Consider the following 21,581-nt stretch of genomic DNA (forward strand, 5'->3'; position numbering starts at 1 on the left):
CCGGGGTTAAATAGAAGCTTCCTAGTGATCACAGCCAGTCTTCCTATGCAGCTCCCACTGTCGGCCAAAGGCAACACGATTGTCAACCAGAAAAGGGCACTAGCCAGAGAGTCAGTGTGATGATGGGATGTGCAGGACGGTTTGGTTCTTTGCTTCCAAATGTTCCCCTTGTCACATTTTCACTTGCATTTGTCAGAGGAGCAGACTGGATTATATAAATACTTTTGCTAATAAGAAGCCTTTTTTTTTTTACAGCACTATTTTAAAAATAGCTATTCAACACAACAATCTTAATTTTAATGCACCAAATTACAGTTTTCAACAATTGAAGTGAGCATGTCCTGTCACCCTCAGCACATGTTTGATAGACACTTGTTATATATATGGATACAGCAATATCCAGGCCTATGTTTGTCCACACACACACGGCGTGGAGCTACAGAGCCCTGCTTAACAGTGGGTTCTGAATTTATATTCCCTTCATTGTCACTGGACTTCTAACTTACTGGAATGTTCCTGTCAAAGCTTTGAAAGCCACGGAGATACCATTCTGTCCTCAGGACAGACCCTCTGCTCAGACGGGAGGACTGAGCTGGAGGCTGGAGGGGTGAGGTGTTCCCCACACAAGCAAACCCCAGTGCAGGGTGGCCAACTTCTCTCAGTGCCAAGGCTTCCGCTACTGGCAGACCCAAGAATTTTGTTTATTTAAATGACTGTTCATACGATTTAGATTCTATTTTTGTAAAACATAGATCTCCCCCCCACCAAAAAAAAAGTTCAATAAATAAAAGGACTTAGCCACGGAATCAAGGAAGCAGAACTCCAGTTTTTAACCTTCCAATGGGATTGGGGCTAGACCCGACCCACGTCAGTGTACTGCCGTTGGTCTTGCAGGAGGCGGGGCGCGATGACCCCGCAGGCGGCCCAGCCGAGTCTCTCTGGTCAGCAGCGACTCCCCACGGGTCATTGAATGAGGCTGGAGCTGTAGCTGAAGCCGTAGCTGCTGGACCGCGACAGGGGCTGCGGTGCCTCCTCGCTCTGCTCCCCTGAGTAGCTGGGAAACGTCTGCGCTCGGGACATCTTGGAGGAGCCAAACCCGTGACCTGGAGAGGAAGAAAGGGGAGTCTACATTGGCGCTGGATTGCTTAGGGCAGCACAATCCACAGCAGCCACGGTGTGGATCAACCCAAGTGCCCATCAGCCCATGGACGGGTTGACACCACGAGATACTATTCAGCCATTAAAAAGATGGAGACTTTACTCCTTTTGTATTTGCCTGGATGGATTCGAAGAACATTCTCAGTAAATTATCATGACAATGGAAAAGCAAGTACCCAGTGTACTCAACACTACCACGAAGCCAGTAGGGGAACAACTGCACACCCACAAGAGGGGAAAACAATTCAATTCAAGAGGTGTGGGGGGATGGTGAGCTCTGGCCGCACAGCACACCTCTGGGGTAAAGGGCTCAACTACAACTTGGACTTTACCTCACAAACCCAAACCACATAACCCATCAACTGTACCGTCATATTAATCTGAAATTAAAAAAGAAGAAAATAAATAAAAGGAGAGTCCTTGTAAGAAACAGATTCAGAAGAGCAGAAGGAAATGTTAGACAAGCAACAATGTAGGAGCCTTCAAATCCCCATGAGCCAGCTTGAGTCCAGCCAAGGAAACTGAGCCTTGGTTGCCTTGATTCGTGATCAATTAAAATTGGTTTTATTCAGAACGTCATAATTTCCCCAAATGCACCTTCAAAAATTCCAGATGCCAGAGAGTCAGGTAGATGTTTTAGGGGTCTCTAACTTCTATGATCCTTCGACTTTTGAAATAAAAGCTGAAAAGACTTTGCCCCCAAAAGCTGTTTTTGATGGAAAGCCTATGAGTAGCTTTATTTTCATTTATGCTCAATATCAGTGTATAAAAGCAAATTACATACTTTCTTCCCTCTGTGAACAGGTGAACTACACTCAATCCTAACCAGTAACCGTTGATTATTGGGAGAAAGCTTCTAGGGAGGTCCGGCTTATTATCCTGGTGGGTTTGTGTGGTGCCATGGCTGAACCCACTTCGTGATGCGGTGAACCAAGATGATGGAGCTTGGAGGTTACCACATAGCCTACAAAATGAATTCCATACAAAATATATTTAAAGAAAATTCTGACTATGCTTTTGTTCCTTCAGCTGCACCCCTGCCATGAGAAATTGCCTATCATTGCAAACCAGAAGAGAAGAGATTTCTGACAACCTGTCAGATGCTAGCAACACACGGTGACAAGTAGACATACTCAGCATTCAGAGGAACTTTCCTCATCCTATTTTAACCGGTCATTATTCTTCATACTTAAGAATAATTTGTATCTAATGGATGAGCTTAGGGGGAGAGAGAGAGAGAGAAGAGAAACAGATCATGTCATGTTTCAGATCATGTCTGAAACCCTTTCAGAGTTTATATTTTACCCAAAGGAAGAGATGTATTTAGTTTGATTTGTATTTCGTCTGATCACTAGGGCAAGGATTGAGCAGATGACAATGTGTTGACACAGAAACCTCGACTGCCTCATCCTCTGACTCCTCAGATGACCCTGTCCTTTGCAATGTCACATACTTAAAGCTAGTTTCATTGTCAGGTGCATTTGGTGACTTGGAAAATACCTTGCAGTGTGGGAAACTTAGGAGGCAGGGAGGAAACCCCAATAAATTGGGTAATTAAAACTGGTAGAACCCCTTAAATGTGTGTGTGTGTGAGAGAGAGAGAGCGCGATATCTTGTTTTCAGATAAAAATCATTTTAGATTCACTATTTGCCTGATTCTTTCATCTAGGACTCACCCAAACAGCAGATCAGAGAGGAAAAGGCTGGGCATTTCTGTCTGGGGTGAGGGTCCTCCTGCCCCACTCCCCTGTCTGGGCCAGCTCTAGTCCTGAGCTTTCAGAACCTTCTGCTCCCATAGCTCCTGCAGTCCCTTCTAAGGCTCTCCCCTCCCTCCCTCTCCTAGAGTCCAAAAGAGAGACAGCAGTGAGCACCAAGTGAAGGGTCCGCACAGTCAGTGCAATACAGAATCAGAGGGCACAGCCAGCAGAGTTGAGGAGAGCCGTGCTGTACTTAGCCCTCATAAATGACTTCCCTTCCATCAAGTGTGCAAGCCCCACCAGTACCATGGAGCTTAGAAACAGGCAACCTGAGTTCTACCAGACCTCATTTTGTGAGCCTCATTTTCTGCACAAGAACATATTTTCCTAAGGTTGTTGAGGATTGTAGGAAACAACACATAGGAAGACACCTAGGATGATAGGTGTGCCAGAAATGTGAGTTTTCTTCTTTCTTTCTACACCGAATGAGTCCGTATTCTTGTTATTCTTTTGGTTCAGTGCTTATACTTTCTCCACTATCTCAAGACACTGCCTATCACTGCTTTTATGGCTTGAATGTGTTTCCCGAAGTTCATGTGCTAGAAACTTAACTCACAATGCAGAGGTGTTGGTCAATGGGGCCTGATAAGAAGTGATTAAGTCACAAATGGATTAATGTCATTATCATGTGAGCAGATCACGTATCACAGAAGTGGGTTCGCATGAAAGCAAGGTCTGTCCCCTCTTACCCTCTAGCCCGTCTGCTTTCCACTATGGGGTGACCCAGCAGAAGGCCCTCAACAGATAGGAGCCCCTCTGCCTAGACTGTAAAAAATTTGGTTCTTTTCTTATTAATTATCCAGTGTGTGGTGTTCTGTTATAGCAACACAAAAAAAGGACTAAGATGCTAATGTGACAGACTTTGAATATTTTTCTCTTTCAAGGTCAACATGGTTTTCTTCACCTCCTCTAAGAATAATTTTTAGTCTAATTAGAAATTAAATAACAATTTTTCTTATTGTAGACATTTCTTTGCCAACAGTGCACAAATGATGCTATTAAGTGCTTATCATAAAACTAACATACTTCAATCAGAACTGTATATATGAAGGTTTTATGAGGGCTATTTGATTTTGGCAATAATTAGTGTAAGAAAAAAAGAAATAATTAAGCATTTTCTCAATATTCATTTGAAGTATACCCTTAGGCACTGTTGATGAAAGTGGAATAAAATAAAAATCAACATAGTAGCTTAAATTAAAAGCCTAATGCAACAGACCTATTCATCCCATTATTCAAGGACTCCAGCTAAAAGATTCCTAAACTTTCCATCCAGATTATACCCTAAAGGATAAATAAGGTTGGGATGTACCCTACGGATCCAGGGTATGCTACAATTTAAAAGCCATACATTTGTTAATCACTATTAGTCTATTTAAAAAGTCCTCTTGAGTTTTTTTTGATTTCTAATCTATTGTGTACTCATGGTTGTATTAATAGAAAATAATATTTTCTACTCATATATTCAAGTTGTTTTGACAGTCTTGGGAAAAACATACTCTGTTTACCTCGTGGTTCATGAATACTCTGGAATGACACTCATACCCCTCCCCCATCACCTTCTCCCCATGGTATAGATACATGTTCTAGAAACATAGTCCCATTCCATAAATAAAGAAATATATTGGATATAGAGGCATTTAAAACATTTGCTTTATCCCACCAAGTTATATGACACCCCCCAATTTGGAGCTTAAGTGTTTCATACAGTAGTGACGGCAAAACCACTCTAGTCTTGAAAAGAAACTTCCCTGCTGTATCACAAGATTCCGAATATAGGAGGAACACAAATAAATTTGAAAATAACAACCAAATTAGAATCCAAGACCAGAGATTCGCATCATGTATAGAAGAAAAAATGAGAGTGGCAACTCAGGATGAATATCCTCTTTCCCAAGAAATTGAGAAGTGCGTGGTCCAGTACTGAGCTACCCCTCAGTATCCCCTATGGCCCAGCCTCTGCTTTTTTCTATTCTTATCAACACTGATTTTATTCTTGATATGTAATATAAAGGAAAATTATTTTTTGTAAGAAGTAAGAATCCCGTGGCACCTGTGGCTCAAAGGAGTAGGGCGCCAGCCCCACATGCCGGAGGTGGTGGGTTCAAACCCAGCCCCAGTCAAAAAAACTGCAAAAAAAAAAAAGTAAGAATCCTAAAGCATAAAACTTGTATTAGTTGGTAGAGGCCATGGGCCCAGTAAAGCTATTTAATGATTTAAATTTAAGTGTTGTATTAGTTGTTAGAATTCAGGGGAGATGAAAAGGTATTGCCCCTTGAAATAACAAAATAAAAAAAAAAAAGCAAAATATAAAGTTATCTCACAAGGAAGGGAGCCCTCTGGAGCAAAAGCATTAACAGGAACGAGGCCTAAAAAAATTTTGACATCTTCTAACCATAAGAGGGAGATGGCAGGGCAGGCTGCAGGTTCAGGCCTGAGTGGTGGAGGATAGAATGGAAGGAAGAACTCAGGTGCAGAACAGAGATCAGAGGTCTCACTACAGTGAATTGAAAGCCAGGAGTTTTCTATGGTGTGTTTAACACTTGTATGTTAAGCTTGCAGTTAGGAAAATGTTGAAACTGAACCAGAAGTAGAAGGGACCCACGGTGGTCTCTTATGGGTAAGAGGATTACTGTACATATACTTTTAACTGTTATATCATAGTTGTGCATATTTGGGAGGTACATGTGATGTTTTAATACATGTATACAATGTGTAATGTTCAAGTCAGAGCATGTGGGATAGTCATTACCTCAAACATTTATCTTTTCTTTGCATTGAGAAAATTACAATTCTTCTAGCTATTTTTAAATAAGCAATATATTATTAACTATAATTTCCTTACCGTTCAATTTAATACTAGGACTTATTCCTTCTATCTATCTGTATTTTTGTGCCCATTAATCACCTGCCCTTCAGCCCCCCTTTCCCTTCCCAGTCTCTGGTAACTATCCTCATACTCCCCACCTCCATGAGATCCACGTTTTCTGCTCTAGTATTTCAATGAGAACTTGCAACACCTGTAATTTGTCTTTCTGTCCCGGGCTTATTTCACTTAATGTAATGACCTCCAGTTCCATCCATTTTATGGGAAATGACAAGCTTTCATTCTTTTTTATGGCTGAAATATATGTTATTGTGTATAAACACCACAGTTTCTTTATTCATTCATCCATTGATGGACAATTAGATTGATTGCGTATCTTGGCTAGTGCAAATAGCTCTGCAGTAAACATGGAGTGCAGATATGTCCTCAATGTACTGATTTCCTTTCTTTTGAATATATACCCAGCAGTGAGATTGTTGGATTACATGGCAGTTTTATTTTTAGTTTCCTGAGAAACCTGCATACTATTTTCCAAATGACTGAATTACTTTACATTGCTACCAACCATGTATAAGCATTCCTCTTTCTCTATATCCTTATTAGCATTTGCTGGTGAGATAATATCTATTTGTGGTTTTGATTTGCATTTCCTTGTTGATTAGTGATGTTGAACAGTTTTGCATTTAATGTTGGCCATTTGTATGCCTTCTTTTGAAAAATGTCTCTTTAGGCCTTTTGTCCATTTTAAAATTTTGTTTGGTTTTTGAAACAGGATCTTTCTCTGTGGCACAGGCTGGAGTGCAGTGGCATCATCATAGCTCACTGCAACCTCAAGCTCCTGGGCTCAAGAGATTCTCGTGCCTCAGCCTCCTAAGCAGCTGGGTCTATAGGTGCATGTCACAATGCCCAGCTGAATTTTTTTCTGTTTTTTGTAGAGACAGAGTCTCACTATGTTGCTCAGGTTGATCTTGAACTCCTGGCCTTAAGTGATCCTCCCACCTCAGACTCCCAAAGTGCTGAGATTATAGGTTTAGTTGCTGTGTCCAGCCTTTTGGCCACTTTAAAATTGGATATATCTAAATATATATGTGTGTATGTATATACATATATATTTTTGCTGTTTGGTTGTTTTTGTTTCCTTATATAATTCGATTAATCCCTTGTCAAATGGATAGTTTGCAAAAATTTTCTATGATTCTGTAGATGATTTCTTTGCTTTGTTAATTGTTACCTTTGCTATGCAGAAGTTTTTTAGCTTGATGTTATCCCATGTGTCTATTTTTGCTTTTGTTACTTGTGCTTTTGAGATTGTATCTAAAAAAATCATTGCCCAAACCCCTGTTCTGTCGCATTTCCCCCATGTTTTCTTTCAGTTGTTCTATAGCTTTAGGCCTTACAGTTCAGTCTTTAATCCATGCATATGGTGAAAGATGGGGATCTAGTTTCATTCTTCTGCATATGGAGGTCCAGTTTCCCCCATTTATTTATGCCATTTATTAAAAAGACTACCCTGTCTCCAGTGTGTGCTCTTGGCATCTTCATTAAAAATAAGTTGACTCTAAGTGTGTGAATTTATTACTGATTTCTCTATCTTGTTCCATTGACCCAGATGTCTGTTTTTATCCTGGTACCATACTGTTTGTGTGTTTTTACTATAGCTTTGTAGTGTTCTTTCTGCTCAGGATTGCTTTGGCTATTCAGCATCCTTCGTGGTTCCACGTGCATTTGGAATTTTTTTTTCTGTTTCTGTGAAGAGTGCCTTTGGTATTCTGATAGGGATTACCTTGAATCTGTAGATTGCTTTGGGTAGCACAGGCATTTAACAATGGTAATTCTTCCAATCCATAATCATAGTTTATCTTTCCATTTTTGTGTGCGTCCTCTTTGATATTTTTCCTCTACTGTTTTATAATTTTCTTCATTCGTTGATTGAATTTTTTGTTATTTTATTTTTTGTAGCTATAATAGGTAGGATTCTTTGTTGATTTCTTTTTTAGATTGAGAACTCTTAGCGTATAGAACACTACTGACAGACCAATAGCAAGAAATGATATTGAAGACATTATAAAGTGTCTTCCATCAAAGAAAAGCCTAAAAACTGAAGGATTCACTGCTGAATCCTACCAAACATCATTTAAAGGAGAACTAACCCCATTTCTACTCAGACTATTGAAAAAACTCAAAGATAAGGGAATACTTCCAAACTTATTCTATAAGGCCAGAATTACCCTGATACCAAAACCTAACAAAGACACAACAAAGAAAGAAAACTATTAGCTACTATGCCTAAATGCAAAAATTATCAATAAAATACAGGCAAGCAAATTCAACAATACCTTGAAAAGATTATTCACTACGGTCAAGTGGGATTCATCCCCAGGATGCAAGGATGGTTCAAATACACAAATCAATACATGTGACACATCACGTCAACAGAATCAGGGACAAAAGACACATGACCTTTTCAAAAGATACTGTAAAAGCAGTCAATAAAATTCAATATCCCTTCATGAGAAACACTTTTATAACACTGGGTATAGAAGAAACGTACCTCAACATGATAAAGGCCGTCCATAACAAGCTAACACTATCCTACTGAATGGGAAAAAATTGAAAACCTCTCTACTAAGAACTGGAATGAGACAGGATGCCACTCTCACCACTCTCCTTCAACATAGTACTGGGAGACCTTGCCAGAGCACTCAGGCAAGGGTGGAGATTTAACCTGTTTATTTGGTGGCGGGGGGTGGGGGAGGACATAATTCAGTCTATTACAAGTTAGAAAAATAAAATGAGTTAGGACACATTAACTTATGACACCTTTTCTTCCGCTAGGAATTCTTTTATTCCCCAGCTTTATTTGAGGTATAATTGGTATGTGAAAAACTGAACATAATTAATGTATACAATTTGGTGAGTTTGGGCATAATCATAATTACTTTCTAGACCTTTACTCTGGGAGGCAGTTGTACTTGTTTGTGAAATTATACAATTTGGCTTATAATTACATACAATGATTAAATATGACATGTAATTTTTCATCCTTTAAATTGTCAAAAAATAATTTAAAAATGTAATGGTTGTTTTGTATTACCAGGTTTCTGATATGAACTGTCCAAGTGCACTGCATTAATGTACATGTTCCCACCCAGAGGGTATCAAAGTACTTTCTTTTATAACTTTAGATAGATAATAGATATTATTTGATTTCTTAAATTGTTTTATTTTTAAGTGGGAGTATAAGAAATCACATATCACTGTTGTTATTTTCTTTATGCTACATTAATTGTCTAACATTTTTGTAGGCAAACCTACCTTTGTGTTTTCTGGGTTTCGTGTCTTGATAACAAGTCTTTTGTCATCACAAAAATATTAAAATATTTCTCTAACATTCTTTTTATACTTTCACAAATTTCTTCTACTACATTTAGCTCTTTAATTCATTTGGAATTTATCTTGATTCATGCCTAATGTAAGGACCTCTATATTGTATAATGGTTAATAGCCTAAATTCTGAAAGAACTTGTTTTTAATTCTAGCTCAACCACTTTTGAGCTGGGTGACATCCAGAAAGTTCTGTAGCTATGTCGTTCCTCAAGTTGCTCAGTGGTACAATGGCAATCATGATAGTTTACCCTAACAGAATCACGTACCTGATGAGTAAATACATAACCATGACAGGGCAGTATGATTGTATAATAGCATATTATGATAATGTCATCATATTAACAGTCGAGGTGCGCTGTGGTGCACACGTACACACATACACACCCTCATTATCTAATTTACTCTTCACAAAAGCTGCTGTCAAGGTAGAAATAAAGTGTTTATAATAGCACCCACATGTTGCATATAACCTGTCTCTGGTCTCTTTGGAATTTTTTAGGGTCTTTTCTTTATTCTTAGCGTTGTAAGCTTCATGATACTATGCCTTGCTAAAAGTATTTTTTTCAGATTTTACAAGACTTTTTTCAATCAAGGAGCCAAGGTGTCTCATTGAGAAATATTTCTGAAACATTATTCCAATTTCTCCCTACACTGGCGGAGTCCTAGAGTCAACCTAATTTTCATAGACTGGATGTGCACCACATGTACATGTCAGTACAGAAGGCCCAGTTCCTCGTGTTGGCCACCTCCGTATGTTGACCAGTTTGTCACTGTCCCTTGTGTGGTCAGCTTACAGAGGTTCTGCTGTGCTTGGATTTGCCTCAAAAGTGGTTTAATTTAATTAAAGCAGAATTATATTTTTAATACCCATTTTATAAATTATAAGAAAAATAGTCCTATCTATTGTTCTAGATGATGTAACATTCATTTATTCCTGTTGCTTGCATTTCTCTTGTATTTTAATTCTTTTTATTACCTAGTGGGATATTAATTTTCTGCAACTATGATCTCTTTGTGAAACTTAGATGAACTCTTTTACGATTAGCAGACAGAATTCATTTGGATAATTCTGGAATTTATAAACAATCAGTGACAAACAATAAAATGGTAAATATTAAAGTAGCATAATTTTAGTGGAAACAATATTAGAAGCAGAGAATATAGGGAAAATTCATTAATATTGATTAAGAAGAATAATGGGAAAATATTCTATAATGAAAACTTGATATTTAAATTATAAATATTTCATTGCTGTATTAAAAGGCTCAGCTATAAAATTTGAATTCAATATTGCTAGAAACAATATTATATATTGGTACATCTTTGTTTCCATTTTTGAACATATTATTAAGAAGTTTTAGCAACAAGGAGCTATTTGGGATCGTGAAGTACAGTATTTCTAGCTCAGATAGAGATCTGAGTCTATAAACTGAGCTGTTTAACAAATTTATTAAAACATCACATCAATGTCCTACAAATCAGTAATAGGAAGAATACATATACGATGTCGGTTCTTAAAGTATTAAGGAAAAACTAGGAAATGTTAGAGGATACAATTATTTTCCAAAGAGTTATAAACTAATGCACATAAATGCATTTCCATGAGAATGAGATTTCCCTACACAGTACTTAGATATTTGCTACAACAGAAATATTACAGAGGAAATTATTGGATATTATATATATTTAAGTAGAAGTTTGCAGAAAGTTCAGATTAAATATGAGAACATCATGAAATCATTTGAAATTTACTCCTAGGTTTTCATATAATGTAGTATAGTTTTATTCTTCAATGGATACAAGATTAAGCTTGCATTTAGTCTAGAAACTTCATAATGGCTTTGAGGACATACATTAAAAATTCTGCTTAACTTGACAAAGATCTGTTTTTCATATCCCTTTTTATAAGTTTGATATATGATTATCAAAGTAGAAGTTTGCCTAGGGCTTTTCCTGCCTAATAACTGATTAGATTAATTTTCCACCGATCTGGGAAGCATTCTGACCATCAGAAACAAAATTGTGATTTTTTTATATTTATAAATATTTCCTTTGTCAGCCTTAAAAGGCCACAATGCCTAAATGGGCCTGGCTTTCAAACGTTTTACCTTCATTATGAATTAACATAACTATTATGCTAACAGTAAAACAAAAATCTGAATGTTTAGAGGTAGCAGATGAGATTTAGAGAAATGGAGAGAGGACAAGCCAGGAAGCATCTGCTATGCCCTATTAAGCAGGTTGGAGAATTTTTTTTCTAGCAGGTAATGGAGCTCTTGAATGGCTTTAAGAAGATGAGTGCTTGGGTCAGACTTATTTTTTGAAAACTCACTCAGTAGGTCGATAGAGTAGCTGTTTTCATCTCCTTTTCTACCATACTGTATGTGATCAACACAATTTTGCCCCAGATAAAACATTTTTTATGCACAACTAGAGCAGAAAGAAAAAGACCCTTCTGATTTTGTATGCCGTTCCTGTGGCTTACTCATCATTCTTCCCACTTTCCTCCAGCTCATCAGTAATCCTCCACCGTCCAAAGGGAGAGATGAGAAGTGCTGGTGTAGGTCTAGAGAAGAGGAGGTGAGTGTGGTGGGGAATTGAGAAAGTTCATCCTACTGACAAAGGTGTACAAGGATTTATTATAATTAAGTTCACTATTCTAAGGCCTGAATTACACAGCTAACAAGCTATGCAGTAATTTTGGAGTCTAGACTTTGAAACCAAAGTTTCTATTGAGCCACAGGGGCCACCCAAAACCAAAGTTTCTAAAACAATCTTCTAGTTGGTAACACTGGAGAACAGATACTGCAGTGTCTCTGGTAGTGCTGTGAACGTCCAGAATGAGAGCAGAGATATGGGACTCATGGAAACGGAGTCCGGCAGTGTAGGACAAAGGAAGAATTCTCTTGATATGTTTTACATTCTATGAGAATGCTTTTCTTGGCGTGGGACCACTGTACCCAGCAGGCAGAAATGAAAATAACCATCTTAACCACTCATTAGTCTTTAATTTTTAATTAATTATTTTTATTTTATTTTCACTCTATGGGAGAATATATTTGAGTTGTATTTTTTTTTTTGCAGTTTTTGGCCGTGGCTGGGTTTGAACCTGCCACCTCAGGCATATGGGGCCTGTGCCTTACTCCTTTGAGCCACAGGTGCCACCCTTGAGTTGTATATTTTTTTCTGCCAGGGCTGGGTTTGAACCTGCCACCTCTGACATACGGGATGGGCACCCTACCCTTTTGAGCCACAGGCACCATCCCCGTGAGTTGTATTTTTATTAGTTATTTTTCAGAGTAAGTAGTAATGTAAAAAGGCTAGAAAAATGCATGCTTAGAACTGCCACCTCATAACATCTTGTACCTGTACACACGGCATTGAAAACCTGCAGGACAGCAAAGAGACGGAGTGTACAGATCCTAACGCGAGTCTTAGCACTTACCAGCTCGCTTTGGGCCAACCATCATCGTATATTAAGCAGCAGCTGCTGAGCTGGTGAGGTGATTGAACACTAACAACGTTCCAGGGCGTGTCAGATAATTTCCTTTATGCTGACTTACTAAACTCACCTGACAGCCCTACAGGACAGGTGCTCTTATCTATTGTTCCATGCGGATGCCCAAGTGCACAGACACTAACACTGGGACTCAAGCTGCCTGGGTCAGAGCTCCTCACTGACTCCCCAAAGTTTACCCTAAACACAATGGCCAAGGAAAAGGGCCTGATTTTGCAAACAAAAGTACATTTTATAGGCAAAAGAGCAAGGCAGATGTCATACCTTTTTTCTTCCCATGCCACACAATAGTAAGATTTTATTTTTTTTTAATTTCAGAATAATACAAGGGTACAATTAGGTTACAGTTTTTGCACTTGTTAGATAAAGTCCCTGCTGTAGTTATGCCCTGCACCCAGGAGGTGTGCCATATACCTTTACATTGTGCCCATTAAGTGGGAGCATACCAGTCCCCCCCCTCCCCTCCACTCCCATCGTGAATTGAATTGAGCTTTTCTCTTGTGTGAGCATCTATTAATTGTCTACTGGCTTCTCGTTAGAATTGATTACACAGGATGCTTCCTTTTCCATTCTTGTGATACTGTACTAAGAAGAATGTGTTTTGACTCCATCCAGGTTAATACAAAAGATGTAAAGTCTCCATCTTTTTATGGCTGAATAGTATTTTATTTTATACATATACTACAGTTGCAAGATTTTCAAAAGAGCCCCACATAATCTATTTGTGTTTTGTATATACTTGACTATAAGAATCCTTTTTCCAAAGGTCTGTATCTCATTCTATGTTTTACTCCCTACTTGTGAAAGTCAAAAACATTACTTTTTCTCCTTTTGGTTATGTGTATATGTAACAATAATTTAATAAAACAGAATGCTAAATCTTAGGACAGAAAGTCATGATTAATAATCCATTTGCAATGTTCTTGGACTATGTCTGTGACAATGAGTTGGCTAATGTTTCTAAATTTGCTGTATGCTTACTACTGCAGTAGAGAAGATATTTTAATGCAAACCCTTCAGTTTACATAATTAATAGCACTGACTTAATGAAAATTGGTAAATAATATAAATTATATTTTTCTAAATCTTAAGTCAAAGACAGAAACAGTTTACATTTGCTTGAGTCTTTATGATGCTAAGTCTGTACACAAGTCTCTAAAACTCTATCAATTAAAAAAAAATTCTGGCACTAGGAAATTTGGATAGCTCTTTAGAGAAATTTATCAGTTTATGTTCTTGTCTACACTGCAGACGAAACTAAATTATAGAGATCCACTGGGGGAAAAATCATTAAATATACAAGAAAGATATTTCAGAAAATAGTTTGAACTTGAGACAGCTCAAGTTAAAGTGAATGGTCATTTGCCACGTTTCAAGACTTAAAGAATCAAATCCTTAGTATAATTCCTCCCAAACCTGACTTCATTCAGTCTTTAATGTGGTTTTCTTAGGAAAGGGCTATCCCAATATTCTTCATTAGCTACCATTTTGAGCAGGTGTCCTCAAACTACAAGCAGCTCTCCAAAGACATTTATCTGGCCCGCCAGGTATTTTTGCTGCTGCTGCCTGTCCTGCTTAGTAGCTGACTCATCCTGGGGCCCGCGGTCTGGCCTCCCAACAGTCTGAGGAACAGTGAACTGGCCCCCTGTTTAAAAAGTTTGAGGAACCTTGATTTGGGGTGTTAGTCGAGACTTCAGCCTAGATTCATGAAGGGGTCATGATAGTGGTGGTGGGTGTGTGTGAAACGGTAAGAAAACTATTTTTATTTTAAATGAGTTAGTTGTCATCTAATGATTCTAACTTTTGATCTGCAGCCATATAACTTTTTGACTTGTGAATATAAAACACAAATTGTATTTTCTGAGTAAATGTAATTTTTTTTGTAGACAGCTCATTCTAAACATAAATCTTATGAAATTATAATGAAACGATCTCTTGGTAGAGAAGAGTGTAGCAACTAAGATAAACAGCTGTCTTGTGAGAGCTACAAGTATGACGCCATGGAAAGGAGGTAATGGGAAGACCCTGGTAAGGGAGAGGAGAGAATACCCTCTTCACAATTCACTCTTTCTCCTCCTTTTATCTTCTTTTCCCTCCCCATTCTCCACCCTTTGCATAGCAATTTTCAAATGGATTGCAGAAAATCCATTGTTGGCATCCAAGATAAAATGGGTTTCTTTTACCTTTATTATATATATATATTTTTAAGCATTTAGTATCCTCAAGTTTATTTATTGTTTTCAAGTGTATGAATAATAGCTATGAGAAAATAAATCTGACTTGTAAGTCAGAATTGTCCACAGCTGATGGCTTTATGGTCTGATAGGTTTGGTTGAGAAGCAGACTAGGCCACATTCTAGCAGGGTACCCCATGGCGAGCTCTTTTTGCCATGCTAAACTTTTGTTTCCTTATCTTTAAATTAAGTTAGTTACAACTGACATATGAGAGTTTAATAAGATGGTATACTTAAAGTTCCCAGTATAGGTTATCACATTTAGTAGGTTCTTAATAAATTATTATTACATGAGTTTGGCTGTGTCATCTCCCATAGGTTAGAGGGATTAGAAATATAACCCTTAAAAAGAAAAAGAGAGAAGTGTGGATGGAGTTGTGAAATAAATAGATGTACAGAGTTTACATAACTTAAGACTTGAACTGAGACATAATATAAAATATTTAAATGGTTCCAAGTGGATTTGGAAACAGGACTAAGATAACAAAATCCAGTAACTTTTGAACGTCTTAAAGAGATACTATGGGGAACACTGACAAATGAAACAGAAAATAATTTGGAGTATATCAAACTTGAATTTGAGTCCTGACTGTGTAATTTAAGTCTTAGGTTCCTCCTTATGTGTAAATAATGGAATAATGCTGGCGACTACCCCAGAGTAGTGAGGATCAAGTGGGATAATGTAAATAAACCAACAGATAGAGTATAGCCCGATATATTGTATCACTAACTGCCCTTTCCCTACCTTTTATTTGAAATGTCTGAATATTTAATTTATTAATAGCTATGTTCTTACAGATTGAAGAAAAAACTTTTTCCCCCCAATGCAGGTGGGGGTAAAGGTGAGCTGCTTTGGGTTCCCTGGCTGGGCAAACCCCACAGCTGGAAATCTTATAGCTGTAACATTCTCAATCACCTGTTGACAAAGAATGAGGAACTTTAAAAATGAAGAGAACCTTTTTAACAATGTTGATTCTTCCCAGTCACGATTAATGTCTTCTGTTATTTCTTTTCTCAGGTTTTCATGGTTCTCTTTGTAGAGATTCTTCACATCCTTTGTTAGGTATATTCCCAGGTATTTCATTTTCTTTGGAACTACTATGAAAGGTATTGTGTCTTTAATTTGATCCTCAGTCTGACTGTTAACTATGGAAAAGAATTCCTATTTAATACATGGTGGTGGGAAGAACTGGTTAGTCATATGTAGAAGACTGAAATTAGATGAACCTCTTCACCACTGACAAAAATTGGCTCTCACTGGATAAAAGATTTAAATTTAAGACATGAAGCAATAAAAATTCTAGAAGGAACTATGGGGAAAACTCTTGACAAAACTGGTCTGGGAAAAGATTTTACGAAGAAGATCCCCTGGGCAATTGCAGTAACACCAAAAATAAATAAATGAGATGTGATCAAGCTAAAAAGCTTCTGCACAGCTAAGGGTACCACAACTAAAACAGTCAGCAAACAGCCTTCAAAATGAGAGAAGATATTTGCATGCTATAAATATGATAAAGGCCTGGTAACTAAAATCTACAGAGAACTCAAATTAGTTAACAAGAGAAAACAACCTCATTTGTAAGTGGGCAAGAGACTTGAATAGAAACATCTCTGAAGATGACAGCTGAATGGCAACAAACATGGGAAAAAATGCTCATCATCCCTAATCATTAGAAAAATGTGAATCAAAACCACTCTGAGATATCACCTAACTCCAGTGAGACTAGCCCACATCACAAAATCCCAAATTTGCAGATGCTGGCGTGGATGTGGAGAGAAGGGAATACTTTTGCACTGTTGGTGGAATTATAAACTAATATAACCTCCATGGACAAAAGTATGGAGAATTTGCAAGGAATTGAAAGTGGATCTTCCATTTCATCCTGAAGTCCCATTACTAGGTATTTACCCAGAAAAAAAAATCATTTTATCCTAAGGACATTTGCACTAGAATGTTTATTGGAGCTCAGTTCACTATTACCAAGACATGGAATCAACCCAAGTTCCCATCAACCTATGAGCGGATTAACAAACTGTGGTATATGTATATCATGGTGTACTATTCAGGCATAAGAAAAGAGGGAGACTTTACATCTTTTGTGTTTACCTAGATGGAGATGAAACACATTCTTCTTAGTGAAGTATTGCATGAGTGAAAAAAGAATATCTAATGCATTCAATACTAATATGAAACCAATATATAAACAACTACAAGCCCACACAAGACTAACACAAGTATAGACTAGTGAGGGGGAGAGCAAAAGAGGGAGAGGGGAGGGAGGGCAGTGGAGGAAGGGTGATTGGTGGGATCTCACCTAATCTGTACAATGTGAAGTGTTCAGCACACCTCCTGCGTGAAGTGCTCAACTGCAACTTGAACTTTACCTTAGAAATGAAAATAATGTTACCTAAAAAATTGTGCCTTCATATCAATCTGAAACAAAAATTAAAACTTAAATAATTAAATAAAATGAAGAGAACCTTGATGCCTCTCCAAATCGGCCTTCATCAATTGAACAGGCACAACCAAGAAACAAAAACTTGGCGATTTTACCAAGAAGTTGTACAGGATTTCAAAACTTAACCCATCTTTTTTTCTTACCCAATTTCCCTGGTCCCTTGTGTTTACTATTTTGATGAGTGGCACCAATCAACCTAATAGCCATGTCAAAGAACTGGGGACCTTTCTGGCCTCTATGCTTTCCATCATCTCCCCATGCCATCATCATCACATACTGTAGGTCTACACCTTTAATACCCGCTGAATCTATCCATTTATTTCCTGCTCACTACCTCTACCTAGAATTGCTATGGCTACAGCCACCCATCTGGACTTCCTGCCAACAGTGTCCATCTTCTTCTAATCTGGACTTTGCCAAAGTGATGGACATCTGGTCATCTCTGTTCCCTTATCTTTTTAGGATAAAGCTACCTCCATAGTGTAGTCTATACAGTTCTTAATAGTGGCACCAAGGTCATGACTTTGGGATTCTTAACCACCACTTACAAAATCCATCAATTCCACTCTTCTGCAGTAAAAACTTATGTAAAAACATTTTTTTTTCTGCTATGGAAATAATGGCTTTAAGACAAATCCCCCAGGGCTCCCTTCAGGCCAGATTGTTACCCTTAACCAACTTTTTATATTTTTATGTTTCATTTATATAAATGTAGACTCTTTGTGGTCTACATTTAGAGGTGAAATGTGCTTCCTTCTCCAGTCTCCTCTTTCCAGTCCCTTCCTCACACCCTCTGCTCTAATGACCCTCTTAGAAACTACATCTAGTTCCCAGAAAAAATAGACTTTCCCACTCATGGCATGGGCTCCCTCCTCTATTAGGAATACTCACGCTCACATGTGTTTAAACTTCAGCTCTTACCAGCCTAATGCACATTTTTTCCTAGGAACTCATCTAGGCAGGCTTCCCCAACATCCCACTCAGCCTGGGTCTGGGCCCTCACTGTGACATCACCATCATTTCTCTTCTCTCTTTACTTTTGTGTCTTCTCTATGAGATTACACTGAGCTTGAGGAGAGGAAACTCTGTGTCTTTCAAGCCTTTAAAGATGCCAGGCACATAGCAGTCACTCAATAAATATTAATAAATAAACCATGGAAAATGGATGCAGCGGCTCACTCCTGTGTGCTCAGAGAGAGTAGAGCAGAGAAAGAAGGGCAGCCATCTCAGCGCTTGCCTGTATGTCTCTGTCAGTCATTACCTGTTGAATCAAAAGAGTTTAATTAATGTGGCATGGTCCTGACTAACAGTGAAATGACAACCCTTTTTAAATGGAAGTTTGAAAATACCATAAAGCTCAATGTGATGGTCAAATATATCTATAGATATGAGGTGAGGACGAGGAAATAATTACCTGTATTTCTAGCTTCATTATAGCTCATACGATGATGTATAGTACAAGTGTAACAATTTAAAATATTTAAAAAATATCTAAACATATGTGGATTTGGTGAAAAAATGAGGAAATAAGACCTATGCTTTGAGAGTTTGTTGGCAAAATGCTCTCCGTGAGCCTCTTGCATTTCTGCATATTGTGTGAGCAAAAGCCACCGACTGCCTTTGTTTTAGATATCCTTGAAAAGATATGTAAAGAACCATAGACCTTACAAAGTCTGCCTCTGAAGCAAAAGAAATATTTGTTTATTTTAGTGCAAAAAAGATAATGTCTCCTTCTGGGGCAAACATCAGGCTGGACTATTGTCCATTATAAAACACTGAGGTTCCCTAAACTTGTGGTTCCTCTTCAGTAACACGACCTATTTAATGTGCATCATACAGCAGGAACATCACTAACGCTGACCCTCTGGTTAATGCTGTGAGTAGTGAACTGCCCTCTGTCCCTGACCCCAGAGTCTCATGTCTTCTGCCAGCATCCAGGAAATGATGTCAGGCTAACTTAGCCTATATGCAGGTAAAATCCTAAACCCTTCAAAGTTCTTGACAATGTTAATAAAGAGTGATATTTAGGCTTGGTACTCATAGCTTGATGGACACATAGACCATGGTGGGCAGGTTCGAACCTGGCCCAGGCCTGCTAAACAACAATGACAACTACAACAAAAAAATAGCTGGGTGTCATGGCAGGTGCCTGTTGTCCCAGATACTTGGGAAGCTGAGGCAACAGAATCACTTGAGCCCAAGAGTTTGAAGCTGTTGTGAGCAGTAATGCCATGGCACTCTACCAAGGGCAACATAGTGAGACTCTGTCTCAAAAAAAAAAAAAAATATGAGGAGCATATTCTCCTGAGTAAAGTATCTCAAGAATGGAGGAAAAAGTATCCAATATCCTCAGCACTTCTATGAAACCTCCTTATATTTACTCACACTTTCTTATGAAAGATAGAACACAACTATATAGCCCAGGATGAAGGAGAGAAATGGAGTGGGAAGGGAAGTGGGTGGGAGAGGTTTGATAGAGGGAGGGTAAATGGCAGGACCACACCTATGGAGCATATTGCAAGGGTACAAGTCAAAGCTGCCAAGTGTACAACATAAATGTCTTAACACAATAATCGAGTAAATGAGGCAAAAGCTATGTTGATTGGTTTGATGTAAGCACATCAGATTGTATAAGAAAATCAACACATTGTACCCCACATATGTATAAATGTGTTCATGATCTATGTGTACATGACTTAATAAAAAAACCCATAAACCATAAGTCATGAATCTTACTAAAGAAGAATGTGACCTAAGAGGCAAAATAAAAATCTAGTTGTTTAAAAAAGAAAAAGTGATATTTAATGATTCCCAGGATTAGGGTAGTGCCTTCAAATTTTTGTTAGATTTTACATTTACCCACTATGTAGTAGAACTGCTAAGTTTCAGTGAAATCCTTCCTTGATCTGAAATACATATAATAATGAATTAATTTTATTCATGAAAGTGACCACCTGGGGTACGTTCATAGGGAGAGTGGAACAACTCCTCGGTATATAAGAAAGAAAGAATGAATATGGACAATTGAATGAATATGGACAAAAGAAAGTTAGGTAAGAGGCCTTCTTACCACTAGAATTCATGGCATTATAAATACTAGTAATCATGGTTAATTTCCAGAAAACATAGTTCAGTTACCTGAGTTGTTTAAATTATTTCTGATAAGTTATACAGATTTTTGTTGTTGCAACTGTTTTGATGGCAAGAGTCTCTTCTTCTAAGGATTTAAAAAAAACAATAGCATGCTGTCCACATACAGATGAAGTGGAAAAAATCAGAGAGCTGTGGTATTCACAAGAAAGAAAAAAAAATTTATTTTAGGACAAAGACAAAGCAGAGAAAATGAATGATTCCCGTGGTTTTAGGATCAAGCTTTTATCCTGTTAGAGCCATTGTTAAAAAAGAGTGAAGCATGGTTTAATTCTGAATACAGAAAATTGTTCTGAAAGATTTGCTGCCCCTTAAAATTGCTCGGCGAGACTATTGCTCTACCACAACAGGGGACTTGTAAAGATGGAAAATAAAAAGATTACAGGATAAATAGCCTGCAAGCTGGGATGGTTAACACTCAGAGGATGATTCAATAGGAAATACATCTCTTATCAGAGTTCTTTTGTTAAGATACTTTCTTTTTGTCCCTCCCATAACAGACAGTTGAACTGAACTGGAAAGATGCAAAAATAATGTATTTTAGAGTAACCTATTTCTGCCTGTTGGAAAGTAGAGAAAAGTGTTCCACATAGGAAGTGTGACACAGGGATCTGAGCAGCCTTGGGGACTGGACATTGACATCCTATTGGTAACTTTCAATTATTGATTTGCCTAATGAGTCTAGACCACTTTAACCACTATGTCTGGTTTTCATGGCATGACTGACATGATTCTATTGGCAAAAATGTGATAATGTAATAAAGGAATAGCTTATGGTTATGTTATTTTGATATTTAGAAACTTCTGAATGATCTAGCCTTCTAGTTTGGTAATAATAGGAGCTGACGATGTCTTCACATTGCCTGTGTATCTCTATAATTTAATACTATCCTAAATTTCTCAATGGAAAGATACGTGATATACAAATAAGAAGTTAAAGATTAAATGTCCTCTCTCCTACTCTTTATTCTTTGTGTGCATCTAAGCTCTCTCTGGAGAGAATCCGTGCACAGAGGCAGCTCAGCTCCTCCTGGAAGTGCACTGAAGTGTGTATTCCCGGGAAAACTCCATCAGCGGCTTGCATTATTATGC

At 37.9% G+C, this 21,581-nt stretch overlaps 1 protein-coding gene across 1 annotated transcript in view; it reads right to left on the reverse strand.

The window, feature by feature from the left end:
• Positions 1–482: 482 nt before the first annotated feature.
• DOK6 (docking protein 6) overlaps positions 483–21,581 on the reverse strand; it is a 338,799-nt gene continuing 317,700 nt past the window's right edge. Inside the window, exon 8 of the mRNA XM_003788404.2 lies at positions 483–1,103. Coding sequence (XP_003788452.1) covers positions 964–1,103 — 140 coding nt within the window. The 3' untranslated portion in view covers positions 483–963. The remainder of the gene's footprint in view (positions 1,104–21,581) is intronic.

The sequence above is a fragment of the Otolemur garnettii genome, unplaced genomic scaffold (assembly GCF_000181295.1).
Source record: "Otolemur garnettii isolate 467f Iridium unplaced genomic scaffold, OtoGar3 scaffold00027, whole genome shotgun sequence".
In the NCBI taxonomy this organism is placed as follows: Eukaryota; Metazoa; Chordata; class Mammalia; order Primates; family Galagidae; genus Otolemur; species Otolemur garnettii.